The sequence below is a fragment of the Equus caballus genome, chromosome 1 (assembly GCF_041296265.1).
Source record: "Equus caballus isolate H_3958 breed thoroughbred chromosome 1, TB-T2T, whole genome shotgun sequence".
NCBI classification, from domain to species: Eukaryota; Metazoa; Chordata; class Mammalia; order Perissodactyla; family Equidae; genus Equus; species Equus caballus.
The window spans coordinates 110,447,378-110,464,715 of NC_091684.1; the positions used below are offsets into that span (position 1 = coordinate 110,447,378).

The following is a 17,338-nucleotide window of genomic DNA, read 5'->3' on the forward strand; positions in this document are numbered from 1 at the left end:
CACTCGATTCTAGCATCCACCTGCACACAGCATTGGGAGCCGCCATCCTCCCTATGCCCATCCCCACTCTACCCTCCACCTACTACAAGCTACAGTGACATTTGTTGAGTGAAGTCATTTTCCATGCCCTAAATCAACAGGGCTGGGGTTCATTTTCTTCCACCCTGAGCACCATCTCTGGGATTTTCTCCGAGGCAATCAGGAGTTGGCTCACGGGAGGACCCAGCCTCCATCCCCGATTTCTCCCCAGAACCTTGAACTCCTACAGAACACGGAGTGGGGCTTGGGGATAGAGGCCACCACTGACACCCGAAGACACTGGGGCTGAGTATCCTTCCAGAGGCAGGGCTGGCTTCATCCTATCAATCTATTCTATCAGTTGGTGATTCAATCAGCAAGCCCTAGACAGCAGCCTCACATCGTGTCATAGGTGTCACCTCTCAAATTTCCTTTGCCAGCACTTTCATCTTCTCAGCATTGCCGGGGGAAAGAACTGTGCTCCTGTATGTTCCTCTTCTGCTTGTGGTTGACTTTATCCATAAGCATCTTGTCAGTTGTCACTGAGAAGGAGCAAGAAGCTAGTGCCCCCACCACTCCTTGCATACCCTCAGGTCCTGCTGGCTTGCTGTACCTGGCATAAGAGGGGCTTCTGAGTCAGGGAAGTTCATGGAGAAGGTGACGTGAGCTGAGTTTTGCTGCCTGAGTAGGAGTGAGTCTAGTGATCTCAAACTCAAATGCCTTCAGGGTCGGAGCAGGTCACAAAATAAATGAAACAGCCCAGTGTAAGACAATAGGGAGCGGTGTGGACTGTGGGAAAATGTAGCGTATATCCCCCAAAATATGAGGCACGGCCACTTAGCAACTCCACCAGTTACAATGATTCAGTGTTGCCAGTTCTTCCGACTATTCAAAAGAAGCCAGAAATTCGAATATTTTATCATTTTTAAATATTGGCCTCTGATTCTAAAAAAGTTGAGCATATGCAAGCCCACCAAATACATATTCGGGCCAGATTTGACCTGGGGCTGGCAGTTCATAAACTCTGAATTAAGGAAATGAAAAGTAGAATCAGGGATTCCTGAAAGAGAGCATCATGTTCAAAGACAGTCTTGTTGTGATCTGACTCACATTCCAGAAACCACCCTTTGCTTGGTGAGTTAGCTGGTGGATGTGTAGGAAGGTGGAAGAGGACAGAGAGGGCCAGCTCAGAAAGGGTCCTTTGTGCTGTGTTGAGGTGTCCGCACTTTATTTTGAAAGCTATGGGGACCTGTGTGGGAACCCCGGAGAGTCTCAAGGAGGCTGTGCCCCATTCCACTTGGCATTTCAGAAAGCTGGGTCCCACGTGGGAGGGGTTGGCTGACGGGAGATAAGGCAGAGGTCCCAGCAGTGCTCCAGAGTGAAGGCTCCTGCTCTCCTCAGGTGGTAAAATCTGAGGGCTGGGTGGTCTTGGAAGGGAGACCCTGGTGAGAGGGAGTGGGGAGTGTTGACACCACCCTGATTCTGAATAGCGTGGTGGGGTGCCGTTCCCAGAGAGAACACTGGGAACGAGTGGGACGGAGAGTGAGTTCTGGTCAGGTTTGAGGTCTGTGTGGAGGGATCCAGGATGTTCTATGGTTCTGGAGCCAGAAGTGAGGTGTGTCTGAAGGTACATCAGGGCATCATCGGCATAGAGATGAACAATGGAAGTTGAAGTTTCACGAGGGCTCAGGGTGGGCTCTGAGCAGCCCCAGCATCTATGGGGAGGACAAATGAGGAAGGGCTGGGAGGAGGTAGGGGAAAGGTTCAAAGAAAACCTGGAGAAGTGTTGCCACTGATGGAGGAGGAAGGAGTCCACGGTCTAAGGGCTATTTTGAGGTCTTACTCAGTTCATCGGCAGAGCAGAGAGAACCGACCTGCTCAAGGACCAGGCCATACTGCGAGGGTCCAGCGTCCACACGAGAGTCCCATTTCTCCTGGCCCTCTGCTCCGGACGGCCCCTGGCACACCATCAGTGAGAGCAGCAGCAGCGAGGATCATGCTTCTGCCAGGATTAACACAATCCGTTTTCTTCCATCCACTGCTCCTGACCTCTCCCTAATGGACTGTGCTGTTGAAAGGGAACTTCCCCAGGACAGCTGTTCCAAGGGGCTCAGCAGAGTCCACACCCAGCAGTGGTTTGTTCTGATCCGGAGGGCCGTAGCCATCACCGTAACTAACAATGCCGCAGCTGACATCATGTCTGTCTGTGCTTCTCACTGTAGTCCCACAGCAGCACCCGCTTTGCAGAGAAGGACATCAAGACCAGGAGAGGCCTTGGGCTGCAAAGCTAGAACCCATCAGGAGCCAGAACTCCGGTCCTCTAACTGATGGTCCAGCCATCCTTCCAGATGACGCGGACGCTCCACGACCAGTGACCGCTGGGCGGAGGGAGCGGGTGTTCATCCAGGATTGGGCAGGGTGGAGAAGGGACACATCAAACCCCCGGAAGAAAGACGACTTCAAAGTCCTCCCCCACCAGGGTGCCCTCCAGGAGTTTTCTTGGGAAAAGGCTGCAGCTGACGTTAATGGGACGCTGTGTCTGAACGTGGGTCTATCAAGAAGTGAATGAAAGAAAGGGAAGAAAGGCTGGCTTAAGCCAGAGAGGCCTTTCAAGTCCCGGCGAGGTGAGTCAAGAGCAGAGCGCGGTCCGTTGGATGGGCGGTGCTCCGTCTCTTTAAAGAACACGGATTTATCCAGACCATGCGGCATGAATGAAATGAGTTTTCAGGGCTGACAACCTCTCAGTTAAGGTTTTGCGGCAGTATATTTCTAATACAATAAAAAAAGGGAAAAACGACAGCCAAGGTTAACACTGTGTCTGCAGCAGGAGGCCCAGTGACTGTCAAAAGTGGACACTAAGTAACTGGCCCATGGAGGCACTATGGTTTGAATGCTTGTGTCCCCCCAGATTCACATGTTGGAGCCCTACTGCCCAATGAGATGGTAATTGGTGGTGGGGCCTTTAGGAAGTGATCAGGTCATGAGGGTGGAGCCCTCATGAATGGGATTAGCGCCCTCATAAAAGAGGCCCCACAGAAATCCCTGGCCCTTTCCACCAGGTGAGGTCACAGTGAAAAGTCTGCAGCTCCCAAGAGGGCCGTCGCCCGACCATGTGGGCATCCTGATCTCGGACTTGCAGCCTCCAGAACGGTGAGCAATAAATTTCTGTTGATTAAGCCACCCAGGCTGTGGTATTGTGTTCCAACAGCCCGAACAGACTAAGACAGGAGGATTGGGTGAATTTTCATATAAAACTGCTCCTAAGCATAGCTTTTAATGGCAGGATCACATTTATCCTTATCGATGTGGTGCAAGTGCAGGATCTAACTAGAATATTTTCCCCGTTAGCTCACCAACTATCTCACAACTGCGTGTCGAGTAGCCTTTGCTTTCTCTTAATTCTCTGGCGCCACCTTGACTGTATGTTAAATCCTTACATGCAGCGGGCGAAGGACGGGGTGCCAGGGGTCAGCTGTCTGCAGACGCACGAGGTTTGGCTACACACAGACCACCCTCTGCCAGTTTGTTCACTGGGTGCCCTGGGGCAAATCACTTAACCATTTTGGGCCTGAGGGCCCTATTTCTAAAACTGAGTAAGAAATACGAAAATTAAAATGCAGCCGGTACAGTGCCTGGCACAAGATGGGCCTCAAACAAATGAAGTTGTTAATATTTTTCACTGGTCTTCGAATCTGCATCCCCTTCCTCGGGATGAGTTCTGTCAACACATCCGTCAGGGACAAGCATTGTCACCTGGGATGAAGGTATCATTCTTAAGGAGTAATTTTTATGGGAGGGAGGGAGGATGTTTCATTTGGGGGAAAAGTATATTCAGCAATATTTTGTATTTGGAAATTTTATAAAACTAGTATTTTGTAAGAGAAACTAAAAAGTATTGTTGGGTGTGAATACAGAGGAAAATCGAGATTTCTAATTGGGGGTACCGTCTGCCAGAAGAACAACAAGGATCAAGGAGGGAATTGATGCCGTTGCAAATGGGACCTTAGAGTGTTGAGAGAAGATGATTTAAAATAACGGATTTTCTGAGCCGGAAGGAATCTTAAAGATGCCTTGAGCACGCTAACCCATCTCTTCATTTGGGATCGTTCATCATGTCACTTCCCAGTAGCATAGTTCCTCCAGAGGGAGAAGGTCTGTCCAGGGCCACCCTGGGCCAGAACCAGGAAGCCCCGGCTGTCCCTATCCAGGAAGGAGTAGGTGATGCCAGCGTCAGACGTTGATGGGGCTGGAATAAGATGAGGACTGAGAAATGTCCATTGCACGGTGTTCACACGAGAGCTCTTTTGATGGAGTGATGGGGACAGAAAGCAGACTGGAGTGGTACCAGGAGAGGATGAGGAATGAGGAAACAGAGACCGTTAGTGTAGACGAGACTTCAAAAATGTTTGCAAAGTGCTGGGGAGAGAGGGAAGTAGCTGAGGGGAATACGGAATTAAGGTTGGGTTGTTTAAATAAGATGAGAAAAGCAAATATATATATAAATGCTGGTGAGTGTGAGCCAGCAACGTGGCAGAGTAATTAGGAGCTGGGCTCCCAAGCCAGTCTGCTGAGTTAAAATCCCGGTGTCCCTACTTAGTAGTTATGTGTCCCTGGGCAAGTTTGTCACCTTCCCTGTGCCTCAGTCTCTTATGTAGAAATAGATAATCATTTCTGCCTCAGAGGGCTATTGCAAGGCTTAAATGAAGTGACATCAAATTTGTAGAAGAGAGCCTGGCATATACTAGGTCCAAAGTGAGCATCAGAATTATTACACAGGTGAAAGGAAGCTGCTGAGTATCTGGAAAGGAGAAGAAATAGTTAATGGAAGAAGGGTCTCGAAAGGCAGGAAGGGGTGCAATTCAGAGCACAGCTGGAGGTACTGGGTTTGGATCAGAGGATGCTGACCCCTCTGTTGTGACAAAGGACAGGAAAAGGCAGATTCCTTCTATTACAGGTATTCATTGACCCCTTCTGATGTCCAGGCACGGTCCTGGCACTGGGCACAGCAGTCAGCAAGGCCCACAGCCGCTCCATCAGGGAGCTCACATTCCAGGGCAGAGTCAGGCCAGGCATTTAATGCTTGAGGATGGTAATAGGAAGATGAAAGGAGATGGGGGTCCCAGAGGGTGGGGAGTAGGGAGGGCCACAGTGCGGGGAATAGCGAGCAGATGCTGTTTCAAATGGAATCATTAGGGGATGCCACTCTGAGAGGGTGACATTGGAGCCAAGATTTGAAGGAGAGGGGAGTGAACCATGGGAATATCCATAGGAAAAACATTCCAGGGAGAGGGAACAGCCAGTGCAAAGGCCCTGGGCCTGGAGTTCGCCTGGCGGGTACTGGTAGGAGTGGTGGGGATGAGGCTGGGGTTTCTCTCTTTCCTCCCCAAGCCATGCTTCCAGGAGGCGGGCTCCTCTTCTCTACAGCAGAGGGACGCCTTCAGCTTTTTTGAGTCGTCTATTCATTCAGCAATCTTCTCTAGAGCACATTTGATGAACAGATGATACGCTTCCCCCCCCCCCCAGGGCAATACAGAGATGAGCATGACCCCAATCCTATGCTAGTTCCCCATCTGGGGGGCTGGTGGGGAAGCTGCAATGGCAGCTGAGTGAGGGAGCATCTTGCTGCAAGTGTGACAAGGACACTGAGGCAGGACAGGGGGCACTGGCTCACTGTAAAGGAGGACCTTCAGAATGGGGTGAGGGGACTCAGAAAAGGCTCTATTGCCATGAACACCTTACAGAAGACATCTTCTGTACTGACAGCTTTCACCACGTCCAGCTCAGCCAACAGCACGAATATCTATCGCCTCTGAGTTTTAAGTCCTTTGGTTTCTGGGTTTTTGAGTGGTTGGGATTTTGGAATGCAGCACTCTCTTAGAAGTCTCTGTATTATAAAGTCTGTCTCCTTTATAAGAAGGGTGTGGATTGGAGGCGTCCCACATGAATTCATAACCGCAGTTCATGGGTCTTCTCTGGTCGGTGCCTCCGTTTACTCAGAGAGTGTGTGGTTTGGACGATAAATTGCGTGGTCCCCCCTGCTTATGGGTGACAGTTTCATGATGAGAAAGGATCAGGAATGAGCGTGATGGGAAATGCTGGGCATCCCAGTGACTCGATTACTTGCGTCGTGATGTGCAGGTGCCTCTAAGTCCTTGTCTATGAAGACTGGGGAAATTGGCTGGAACATAATCAAAGCCCTAAGTTCTCACGGATGTTTTCTGAAGTTGAGCAAACGGAAGAGCCAAGAGTGAGCTGGTTCCTTTTCATCTACCGATGGAAGCTGACTAACAAGCAAACGTTTGCTGAAATCAAAGCAAAAGGTAAACCAAATCAAGCTAATATTTAATGTGAAGGAAGAGAGGATGGCAGAGAAAGGAGCTGAGCAGTCGATGAGGAGAGCTGGGGGCCCGAAGAAAAGAGATGCTCATGAGCTTGCTGACTTAACCCTCCTCGTTGGCACCAACAGCACCGGCGGAAGCCCAAGAGTGGAGATTGCAATTGTCGTGGAAACACCATGGTCAAGGCTGAAACCCACACTGGTCTCTTCAGAGCTCTGTGCCCAGCAGTGCTTCAGAATCTGTGGCTTTCAAGAGCTTCGGTACAACAATAAGACTTGCCCTATAGCAAAAGGTGTCTCAGAGACTGAGCACATCGGTAAAGCTATTAGGCCTGAGCTGATGAGCAAGAAGTTGAGTGGGTGGAATGGGAGGAGAGTAACAAACTGGTGACGGGCCTGGGTGGCACTAGGGATAAATCTAAACTTGGTGCAGTGTGCTAGAAGTTCCGCTTGCTGCCTGTAAAGCTGAAGGTGCTGAAAGGGGGCCCTCTGCACGGCCACACTGACTCCTGACTGCAATCCAGAGGTGACTGGCCAGCTCCAGCTTTCACTGTGACCCACGGAAGTTCTCACGCTCATAGTGAGCTGGCAGCACAGGAGTTCACGGTCCTGGCCGTTGGATCTCTGGCTTCAGGAAAGCTATGCTCATGGGAGCAGAAGCCTGCCTCAGCCAGAAGGATGCCATCAAGCAGAAATATGGCAAAGATGCCTCCCATGTGGAGGATGATGGGTGCTTTGCTCCTAACATCCTAGAGCAGGGGTCATCGAAGTATGGCTCACGGGTTCAATCTGGCCAGCTACCTGTGCTCGTGTGGCCCTCAAACCAAGATGATTTTGCATTTTTAAACGGTTGGGAAAAAAAATCGAAAGAAGTATAACATTAAGTGCTTTACGATATGTTATGCACTGTTCTCAATCTTTGCTTTCCTTAACTCATGGAATCTTTACAACAACTCCATGAAGTAGGTGCTATTACTCATTTCATAGGTGAGGAAACAAAAGGAAGCTTCTAGATAGGTTAAGTAGTAGTCAAAGATCACACAACTAATGATTAGTTCAGCTAGAATTCAGACCCAGGGACTCTAATCTCGGAGCTTGTGCTGTTAACTTGCTTCCCCATATGAAAGTTCTCGAACGCTGTAAGGGTAGATAGAGCATGAGTCCAAAAGACAGATTCAGGGAACACGTCCCAGTGAGTCCATCAGAGGGAAGATAGTGTTTCAGAGAAGGAAGGGAAGGCTTTGTAGAAGAATGAGGCCACCTTTCTATCATGATGACAGGAACACTAACTTTGAACCTCACTTAAGTAAAATCTTATGCCCCGAAAGGAATTACATTCTTCTCATTAGTAGACCTAGTACCAAAAAATTGTACTTGATCATTATATTATATTTTTAATTTCGCCAATAAGAAATTTGTGGAAATTTCTTTTCTCTCTTGTGGCTTAAGTAGCTTCATCTGCATAAGACCTTTAATTTCTCCTCTTGGCCCACAAAGCCTAAAATATTTGCTGTCTGGCCCTTTAAAAGAAAAGTTTGCCAACTCATAAGGATACAGAACCTTGGAGTTGCTGTGGAAGGTGATTGGGAAGGCTGGCTACACTTATAAGGTGGTGAGTGGCACGGATGCAGTAGCCTCTAGTTCTTAGAGCTTGGAAGGGATGACCTTGACTTTTGGGTCTCCTGATGACCCCAGCCGTTACATCACTCCTAACCATCTGGTGAATGGGTACAAATAATTCATCAGGGACTATCCAGTGGCATCTGCTGAAGACGCCTTAGACCAGGATGACTGGAATCTTGGAAGAAGTTCTCCACTAGTTTCCAGGTGGTAGGGCATGGTCTCACAGTGACCAACCTGAAACGAATTACCAGGCCTATGGACAATGACTCCTGCAACTGCCTTCTGCTCAGAGTGAATCAGAGAGACCCTGTGATGGAGTCTCTTGAGGAGTTGAAACTGGCCCAGTCCAAAGGATGGGGTCCATATTTCCCACGGTGCTAGGGCGACTGAAGCTACTTTCAATGCCAGCCTCGTGGGGAGGATCTATCTGCACTGGATCAGTCTGGGCCGGGGCCCCCTTGCCCGTCTGAGCACTTGGCCAAGTGCAACTAGCTCCTCAGATGGAGGAGGAGATGGGCAGCAAATCTCAATTGCCAGCAACAAATGTGAGAAGTTCCTAATCAAGTAAGCTCTGGGCAGGAGAGCCCCTGAGCTGTTCAGACAGAGGAGCTGGTGAGACCTCTGCTCCTGTTCTGATCACAGGTGCTCAGGGCTCCACACAAACACGTGGGCGGGGCCCGTCCTTCCCCCATCTCTGTGGTGTTCCGCCTCCTTAGAGCTGCCACATCCAAAACCAGGCTTCTTCTAGGTACATGGATTAACCTCCAAAACATTATACTAAATGAAAGAAGCCAGACACAAAAGGACAAATATTGTATGATTCCACTTACATAAAATACCTAGAATAGGCAAATTCATAGACATAGAAAGTAGAATAGAGGGTATCAGGGGCTGGAGGGAGGAGGGATTGGGGAGTTGTTGGTTAATGAGAATAGAGTTGCTGTTGGGGTGATGAAAAGTCCTGGACATAAATAGTGGTAATGGCTACACAACCTTGTGAATATACTTGATGCTGCTGAATTGTATACTTAAAAGGGGATAAAATGGAAATGTTATGTATATTTTATCACAAAACATAAAACAAAACAAAAATACCCTTGAACCCTGTTGGAAGCCCTAGCTGTGTTCATGTGACTGACCCCAAATCATCCTTCTCCTTGCTTTTTTCCCCACCGTGTGTCTGTCAGGCCATATATTTACGGTGTGTCCCTGGGGTGTCAGCAGGCAGGAACCCCAGCAGCTTTTATGCACAAATTAAAAACAAACATTCAGCATCCTCCCAAAACTGTGAAGGAAGAGCCATCTGCAAATTCATGAATTGTCCTTTAGTTTAATCTTCTATTCTCAGGACTAATCAACTGTTTCAGTTGGATCCAGACTCTTAATTCAAGCTGTCAGCTCCTGAAAGTTCGTTTACTGAGCCTGACTCTCTAGTGAAAAACAGAGGACATGGGAGGTTGTAACATAACTCTTGAGATCCCAGTATGTGGACATTACCTTACCTATGAACAGCTGGGCTTGGGTGAAGAGGCCAAACAGAAATGCAGTTTTCAGGCTCGCTAATTGCTTTTCACTAAAGACGAACCCAATAGTGCATGGTGTTATTATTTTTAACATAGCATTTTTCTTTATTGTTTTAGTTTACTGTGCACACTTGATTTGGAGGGAATATCATGTCAGTGGTGGAAAGGAGATTGACATCCTCAAATGCAGAGCTTTAAAGTTGTCAACCTCTGTCGTCACTGTGGCTGAGAATACTTAGGGTCAAATGGACGGTGGTTATTACTAGTATTATATCTTGTTCTATAGAGTTCTTTATAGTGTGCAAACTGCTTTCCCATATCTTTTCTCACTTGGATGACCTAAGCATCTATGTTTCTATGATTTCAGCATGCTGCGAATTATCTCTAGCAAATATTTTTCACCTGGTCGTCCTCTTCTGTCACTCAACCTAGCAGGTGTCCCCATCCACCATCACAAGGAGTATAAGCTTATTTTAACAACACTGGAGGTAAAACCTAAACAGAAAAAAAAAATCCCTTGTCAATTCACATGATTCATTTTGAGCCAGACGTCTGCCATCTGAATTTCTTTGAATGACCGTCTGCCCCATTCTATGGATGTCTGAGGGGTGAAACTGTCTTGTACTCGTGTAAATAATATGTAGGAACACAGCGTGCAAATGGCAAGGAAGACTTTAAAGAAGTCCCATGTAACATTGAGGTTGGCTTTGATTCACTGAGCCCCAGTTGGGCAAGGCACTGTGCAAGGCTAAGAAGGTGAACAGACAGGATCCCCACCCCATTTTAATATATATTTTATTATTATTTAGGTATAATCAGGCCAGCAGATCAGGAGACGGCTGCCACTGTAAAGATTGTTATACTCCCTGCCACCGCACGCAGGGCCACGTGGAGAAGCACCAGGTCCTTCAGGAGGCAGCAGGGGAGGAGGGAACTGTGGGCAAGTGCCTTTATTGTGGTTTGTATGGGAAGGAAGGGTGAGGCAAGGCAGGCAGCCTTAGGGTTCCCTAGTTTGAATAATTTCAGCAGGTTCTGGGGCATAGGAGCTGTCCCTGGTTGTCCGGTCCTTGGCCCCAGGTGATAGTGGCCCAGAGTGTGAGACTCCAGTAAAAGAGGTGGCAGGCACATAGGCTCTGGATTGGTTGGTTTGCATTCAAAAGGCAGACTCCCAGGCCAGTTGTTTACTGTCTCTAGGAGTTGGCTGAGTCTGGAAGGGGCAGTCCCTCCAGGGTCAGCAAGGCCCCAGATGTCAAAGCATCAGCATACAGAGGATAAAAGACATGGGTCATACACAGTCTCCAGGGGCTTCCATTCTAGGGTGGCGAGCAGCCAAGGAAACTGAAACCAGGACCAAATAAATCCCTAAGCCTTAGTTTCTTCAACTATAAGAGGAGGAGTTTAGACTATGTAAATGACAAGGTTTCCTTGGAGACTCCCGTCTGTGATCCCATGAAATAATTCAATATGAAAAGGAGGTGACAAATGCTATAACAGAACTGAGTGCTGTCAAGGAAAGGAGAAGGAAAAGGTGGTGAGTCTTGAAAATCCGGATGGTTTTGAAGGGAGGCACAGGTGTTGGGGTTGGGGTTTGGCATGGAAAGGTGATGCAAGTGGGCTGGTTGGTGGATGATTCAGCTCCCCAGAGGCACCAGGCAGAAAACAAGAGAGAGAGCAGAGGTCTGAAATGGAGACACTTGCGCTCCTCTGCCCAAGGGGACATTTGGCAATGTCTCAAGACATTTTTGACTGTCACACCTTGGGGGCTGGGGCGGGCTGCTGCTGGCACAAAGTGGGTAGAGACCAAGGATGCTGCTAAAGATCCTACAGTGCCCAGACAGCCTCCCCCAGACAGGAAAGGAATATCCTGCCCAAAATGTCAATAGGGCTGAGGCCTGGAAACCCTGAGTTAGAGGAAGGATTGGTAGGAAAAAGTACATGGATTTGTGGTGCCCAAGTTGGCAGGACGTGATGCTCCCCAGGACCTGGCCAGGAGGCAGGAGAAGAAACAGACAGTGGGAGACAGTTTGTTGCCAGGATTTGGTCTTCTCCAAGCCCCAGGTTACATTAAACCAGATAGATGCACAGATGTAGCACTCTTCTTACCCGGAGCCCTCTTGGATTTCACAAATGACACTGAGCAGAGTTTGTTGAGGTTTGCTTTTTGTGTAAGCAGAGTTTTAAATTTTTATGCAGTCAAATCTGTCTACATTTTCTCTCATGATTACCTCTTACACTTCTGAATTTAAAAAGTTCTTCACATACATTCCTCATACCTCATCGAAGATTTGATAAATATTCTCTTCCATTTTCTTATCAATTTCTCATGGGTTGCCTTCTTTAAATATTTAACCGTTTAATTCAGTCTTTCCCAGAGGATGCTGGAAGTATTCTTGGTGATAATATGATTTTAGAAATTCCATTGATAAAGATTTTGGTGTTAATGGCTTCGTGTTCTTTTCAAATGAGTATATAATCATGATATCAAACCTGTATTTTCACCGATGGCATTGCTTAGGATAAGAAGTTTTTAAAGATGAGGCAATTTTAAAACTTATACAGATAACAGAATGGGTGGTAAACAAAATACGGCCAGCTGGTGATAGCAATATGAGAATTACTGAAGTTTGGGAAACATTAAATCCGCTTGAAATTCATTTTGCTGTCTAGAGTAGGGTCACGCTCAGCTGATTTGTCTCCGACTCACCTCCAAATGTTAACCAACTACTCCGGACTGTTTATTGAATTTCTCATTGATAATGATTTTTAAAAATCAATTCTTCTATGCAGCATTGCTAGACGATCTTTTTTGTGCCATTAACCTTTCATTAGTCTTGAGCTATTACCACACATTTAATTACTGTACTTGACTTACTATCCAGCCCCACAGGTCTTCCTTCTCCCCCAGGAGTACTGATTTTGAGGACTGAGGTCAGGCTGGGGGGTTGTAAAAGGTCAGTGACATGTGGACAGCAGCACGCCCAGGAAAGCCCTTGGGGGTCTGACTGGAGTGGATTATGGTTCCAGGGCCAGAGCTGGCCAGATATTCCCAGACTCCTGAGTTCAAAGTGCCAGAGCTCCGCCATCCCAAGGGGAGACGAGGAGGGACGAAAAGGAAATGTTAGGCATTGGTTTCAACTGGGAAGAACCAATGATACTCTGTGTTATTTTTTTTTTTTTAAGATTTTATTTTTTCCTTTTTCTCCCCAAAGCCCCCCGGTACATAGTTGTGTATTCTTCGTTGTGGGTCCTTCTAGTTGTGGCATGTGAGACGCCTCAGCGTGGTCTGATGAGCAGTGCCATGTCTGCGGCCAGGATTCGAACCAACGAAACACTGGGCCGCCTGCTGCGGAGCGCGCGAACTTAACCACTAGGCCACGGGGCCAGCCCCGATACTCTGTGTTATTAAGAACTAGACTGGGAGTGATGAAATCTGAGACCCGAAGGGAGACCTGTGACTGGTCCCCGGGGCGGAGCGCGCTTCCTGCTGTCTGGTCGTCCGGCTGCGAGGTGGGAGAATACCGCCTATTGTCAAATAATGTTGAAAAGACATTTCAATCGATCATAAAAAAGACATGTATATATGTTTACACACACACAATTTTATATCCAAATCATACTAATGTTAAAGAAAGCAGATAGAAAAATCCAGACTTAAAACCAGTGTGGAGATAGGCATTGATTTCCCCCAGAGAGTTCTCATTATATCCCAGGATTCCCTTACATACACAGCTTTCTCAGTGATTGTCATTGTTTCTCTGGAGTTCACCCACACCTGCACTGAAAGGCTAGATGGAACTTAAAAAAGTGAGAAAAATACGAAGAAATATCTCCTCAAGCCACACATCCTATAAATCAGTGGAAAAAAATTATTTAATAAAAATAATTAGAGCCTCACACATACAACTTTTTAAAAACACACAGGGCACAAAGTGAGCTGGGTATCAGGGGCAGATCGATTCGACTGTCCCCTGTCCCCGTGTGATAGCAAAGCAGGCTGAAACTTCCTGGCCTGACAGCCCCATCCGGAATGGAATTTGACAGAACTGAATGGGGGGTGGGGAGGGGGGTGTGGAAAGGGCCTTAGGATCCTTTTACTCCAAAAACTTGTCCTCCAGAGGAAGAAGCAAAGGACCCTATTACCCATCTCCTGCTCCCCCTCAAAGTGACACCACTTAATGTTATTTTTCCTGCCACCAAAAAGCAAATTCTTGTCACATTTGGCTGGAGGCAGTGTTGAGTCAATCTTGCTGCCTCTGTTGAACTTCTGGTGTCTCAAGTTTGGAGAAAGTGTGATGGACAACATCTTACCACATGGGAGTGAAAGCAAGAGAAGACCAGGGGCAGATGCTGAGTCATGAGTCATGCTAGAGTAAATGCTGAGTCATGGCAGAGCAGATGCTGAGTCATGCTGAGGCAAGCTATCCTGTGGGATTAACCAGGGGAGATTAATCCCAAAGGGATTTGTCTCAAGACTCAAATGAGAGTCTCAAGTGGAAACCTTGGTGCGAATTGAAACAATGTTCATGTGGGAGGCAGAGGAGGATCTGGGAGGATCAGAGAGGATCTACCTCCCTGCAAAATGCTTGGATTTGTGGCTGGGCTGGGATGTTGCCCATTCTGGAAAGGCCAGAATGAGATCTCATCCTCCCTCTGTAGTTCTCCAGGCGGGCTTCAGGATCTCCTGGTGATTGAAAAGGGCTTTGCGAAGAAGAGCTGGGTTTATAAATAATACATTTCCTTTGTCTTGCAGGAATTCTGGAGGCAGAGGTACAATCAGATCGGCTGTGAACAGCTTACATAGCAAATCTAATAGGTTTGTAAATTAGATTTTGTGTTCATTTGTTTTTGCTGTAAGGCAGCTATTAATCTGCTTCTCCCCTTTCCTGGATGGTGCCCTTCTTACTTAGCAAATAGATCTGTTTCGTTTCACTTTGGCTTTGCATTTCCCTAATCACTTTTGGGGAGGAGCTGTCCATATGAGAGTCCATGAGATGGCCCGAGGTCTGGAGCCTGCAGAGACGGAAAACTCAGATGGGTGGCAGCGCTTTTCAGAAAACAGCCCACCCACTTTGAAATGCTTGGGCCACCAATGAATTTATTCACAACTTGTATTTTTGCTGAGCGATGGAGACTCTGAAGGGAATCAGGACATGCACCCAATTTTGTTGTGGTAGATCTAAGCTTGTCCAGGTTAAGATGGAAAATAACTCAGGAACTTCACTGATACCTCATAAAAATATTTAGGGAGTCAACTCAGCAATGTTAAACTTGACTATTGAATGCACACTCTAAATTCTGAAAGAATGCTTCCTCCATAACAGTCCTTGGCCAAGGACAGCTCGATGCTGGGGAGGGAACAAATTCTTTGCAAGTCAGCAGATCCAGGCTGACCACTGGCTGTGGTTGGACCATGCCTCTGAGTCCACCAGTGACAACCACCCCATATCTCTGACCTAGTCTTATAGGCCGGAGTTTAAGGAGCAATGGAAGGGAGAAGAGAATGCCAAGTTGTTTGACATAAACAAAGGCTACTACTCAAAATGAAGGTCTTGTTTCACTTTCTTAATATCCTATTTTGGTCAGTCTGGGAAGGAGAGGTCCAAATTATTCAGAGTAGGGTCTGTTATTTGCCCTTCTATATTTTTTTTTAGGTCTCTTGACCATATGAGACCTGTCATGTATGTCCATTCCTGACCCTACATGACTGACTCAGTCATGACTGGCTCCCTCCTCTGTTTTTGACATCATGAGAGGGCATGATCTCCAATGACCTCTTAACCACCTTGGAACTACAAATGAAGCTTGCGGTGTGCCTGGTGAAATGCAGATAGATATGGCAGAAGTAAGAGAGGAAGCCATGTGGCCCCAAGCTCCTCTCTCTTCTAGTGGAAAGGTGCCCCCTTTTGGAGAAAGAAGATCCTGCCCCTTGAGCAGGATCCTGGTGCCCTGTGGTAACTTGGGGGCGGGAGGGCACTGTCTTGTTGGGATAGAGTATGAGAAGTGGGAAGAACAGTCTTGGGAGCCAGGCAGACCTGGATTCAGACCCTGTGCTTGTCAGCTGGAGCCTTGGGCAAGTGATTTCACCCCTCTGAGCCTCAGTTGCGTCATTCAATTAGAACAACAATGCAACGCCTTTTTCGAGAGGTGTTTCAAAGGTTAGAACTACTGAATATCAGTGCCTAGTGCCTGATCGGTTAAAGGCACTGAACTGATGCTCATTAACATCACTGTGGATGTGTCCATGGCATCAGGAGATGGCCACTGCGGCAGGCAAAGAAACAAGCCTGAAATGAGACTCTGGTGTCATTGGAGTGGAGGAGATGCTGGAGACAGGAGGACACATTCACCGAAGAGGAATATTTCAACTCACCAATCCAGCCATGTTGGTGCAACACAGAGCGTGTAAATCCAGTGCTCTCAGGTGGTCCCTGGGGTTATCTAATTGAGTCCTTTGGTTTTATTGATAAGAAAGGAGAGGCCAGAGACCCAAAGTGACCTTCCCAAGTCCCCTGGCTAGATAGTACAGAGCCAGGTTAAAGTCCAGTAGGACCATGGCTGGCCGTGCAGGATCCCGTCCAGGGTTTCACTAGGAAGTGGAGACAGAAATGGAATTTCATCGCTATCCATGCCAGTGTTCATCTCCTTCCCTTTCCTACCTCCACCACCGTGTGTCCCAGAGAAGCCCAGAAACCCCTTCTGGAGGTTTCCCACTAAGCCTCTGCAGGCATCCATGATAGAATACCTCTCAGACCCTTCTTTCCTGAGAGAGCCTGGGGTCGCCCAGGGTGCCCCAGGTTCTGAGGAGGATCACCCTAGACTGAGTCCACCTTAAGCCATAAGATGCCAGGCCCCAGTCACTGCTTACTGATGAGAACGTCAGCTGGCCTCTCAGGAAGACAGCTCCTCATCACAAATGTTACAGCGTTTCTATGGCAGACACCTACTGATGTGAGCTTCAGGGAAGCTTGGGGTCTTGGGGTGTGGCAGCTAAATCTGTGGTCCTGAGGACCATTGCTCCTGCCTGTGACCTACACAGAAGTAGGGGGTACCAAAGAGTTGCGGCCACAACCAGCTCCTCCAGGAGCCTCATGAGGTAGCTGCCAGTGGTAGGAGCAGGAGACAGTGGCAGTCCTTATGGAATTCTAGAACCTTAGAGCTGGATATCTTCCTCTTCTATCCTTTTTGTTATAAGTGGGGAAACTGAGGCTCAAAGAGGCCAAGTGACTTACCCAGAGTCACACAGCTTGTGAAATCTTTCTACTATACCCTCTGCTTCTTTTCATGAAAACAGCAAAAATTACAAAGGCTCGGGTCTTCTGTTTCCTCTCAAAGGCTCCCTTAAGCCTGCATCTTGAGTCCATCTGCCTTACTGAAAACCCTTTCATTTCCTATCCTCTGCAAAAGTTACACAGATTTCAATCCAAGACAAGTGATATCAGCCAGAGGAGTCAGGAATATCGAGGAACGGAGGCATGTGGAGAGAATGTGAGGAGACAATGTGTACCCCCAAATGGAGTTCTTCTGTACCTACAAAAAGCAAGAGAGGGCATTAGGTTTAGACCTCGTTAAAAGCATTTCATGTTTTTTAACTGGGCTGTTCCGAGATAAATGCGGAGGACATGGATGTTTGATTTGAATTCTTGAAAGCTCAGAATTTGGCATCACTTATCATCCCAACGGGGAGAATCTGCTGCCACACAGACAAAAGGGACTTCTGATATGACCCACATACATCTGTGTGCAGCCAGCAGAGGCGGGCTGCCTCCTGCACCGCCTTAAGAGATGGAATTGTAACCTAGTTTCTTAGAAACCTACTGGCATAGATTTCAAGGCTTGG

The 17,338-nt window shown here is 47.6% G+C and overlaps 1 protein-coding gene and 1 non-coding gene across 2 annotated transcripts in view; both read left to right on the top strand.

Moving 5' to 3' along the window:
- The window catches only part of ST8SIA2 (ST8 alpha-N-acetyl-neuraminide alpha-2,8-sialyltransferase 2), a 67,516-nt gene that overhangs the window by 17,716 nt on the left and 32,462 nt on the right, over positions 1–17,338 (top strand). The window contains exon 2 of the mRNA XM_023650757.2: positions 14,252–14,314. Coding sequence (XP_023506525.1) covers positions 14,252–14,314 — 63 coding nt within the window. The remainder of the gene's footprint in view (positions 1–14,251; positions 14,315–17,338) is intronic.
- LOC111769777 (small nucleolar RNA U109) lies at positions 2,669–2,798 on the top strand. The gene has a single exon (XR_002802599.1). It is a non-coding gene; the product is annotated as a small nucleolar RNA U109 (small nucleolar RNA).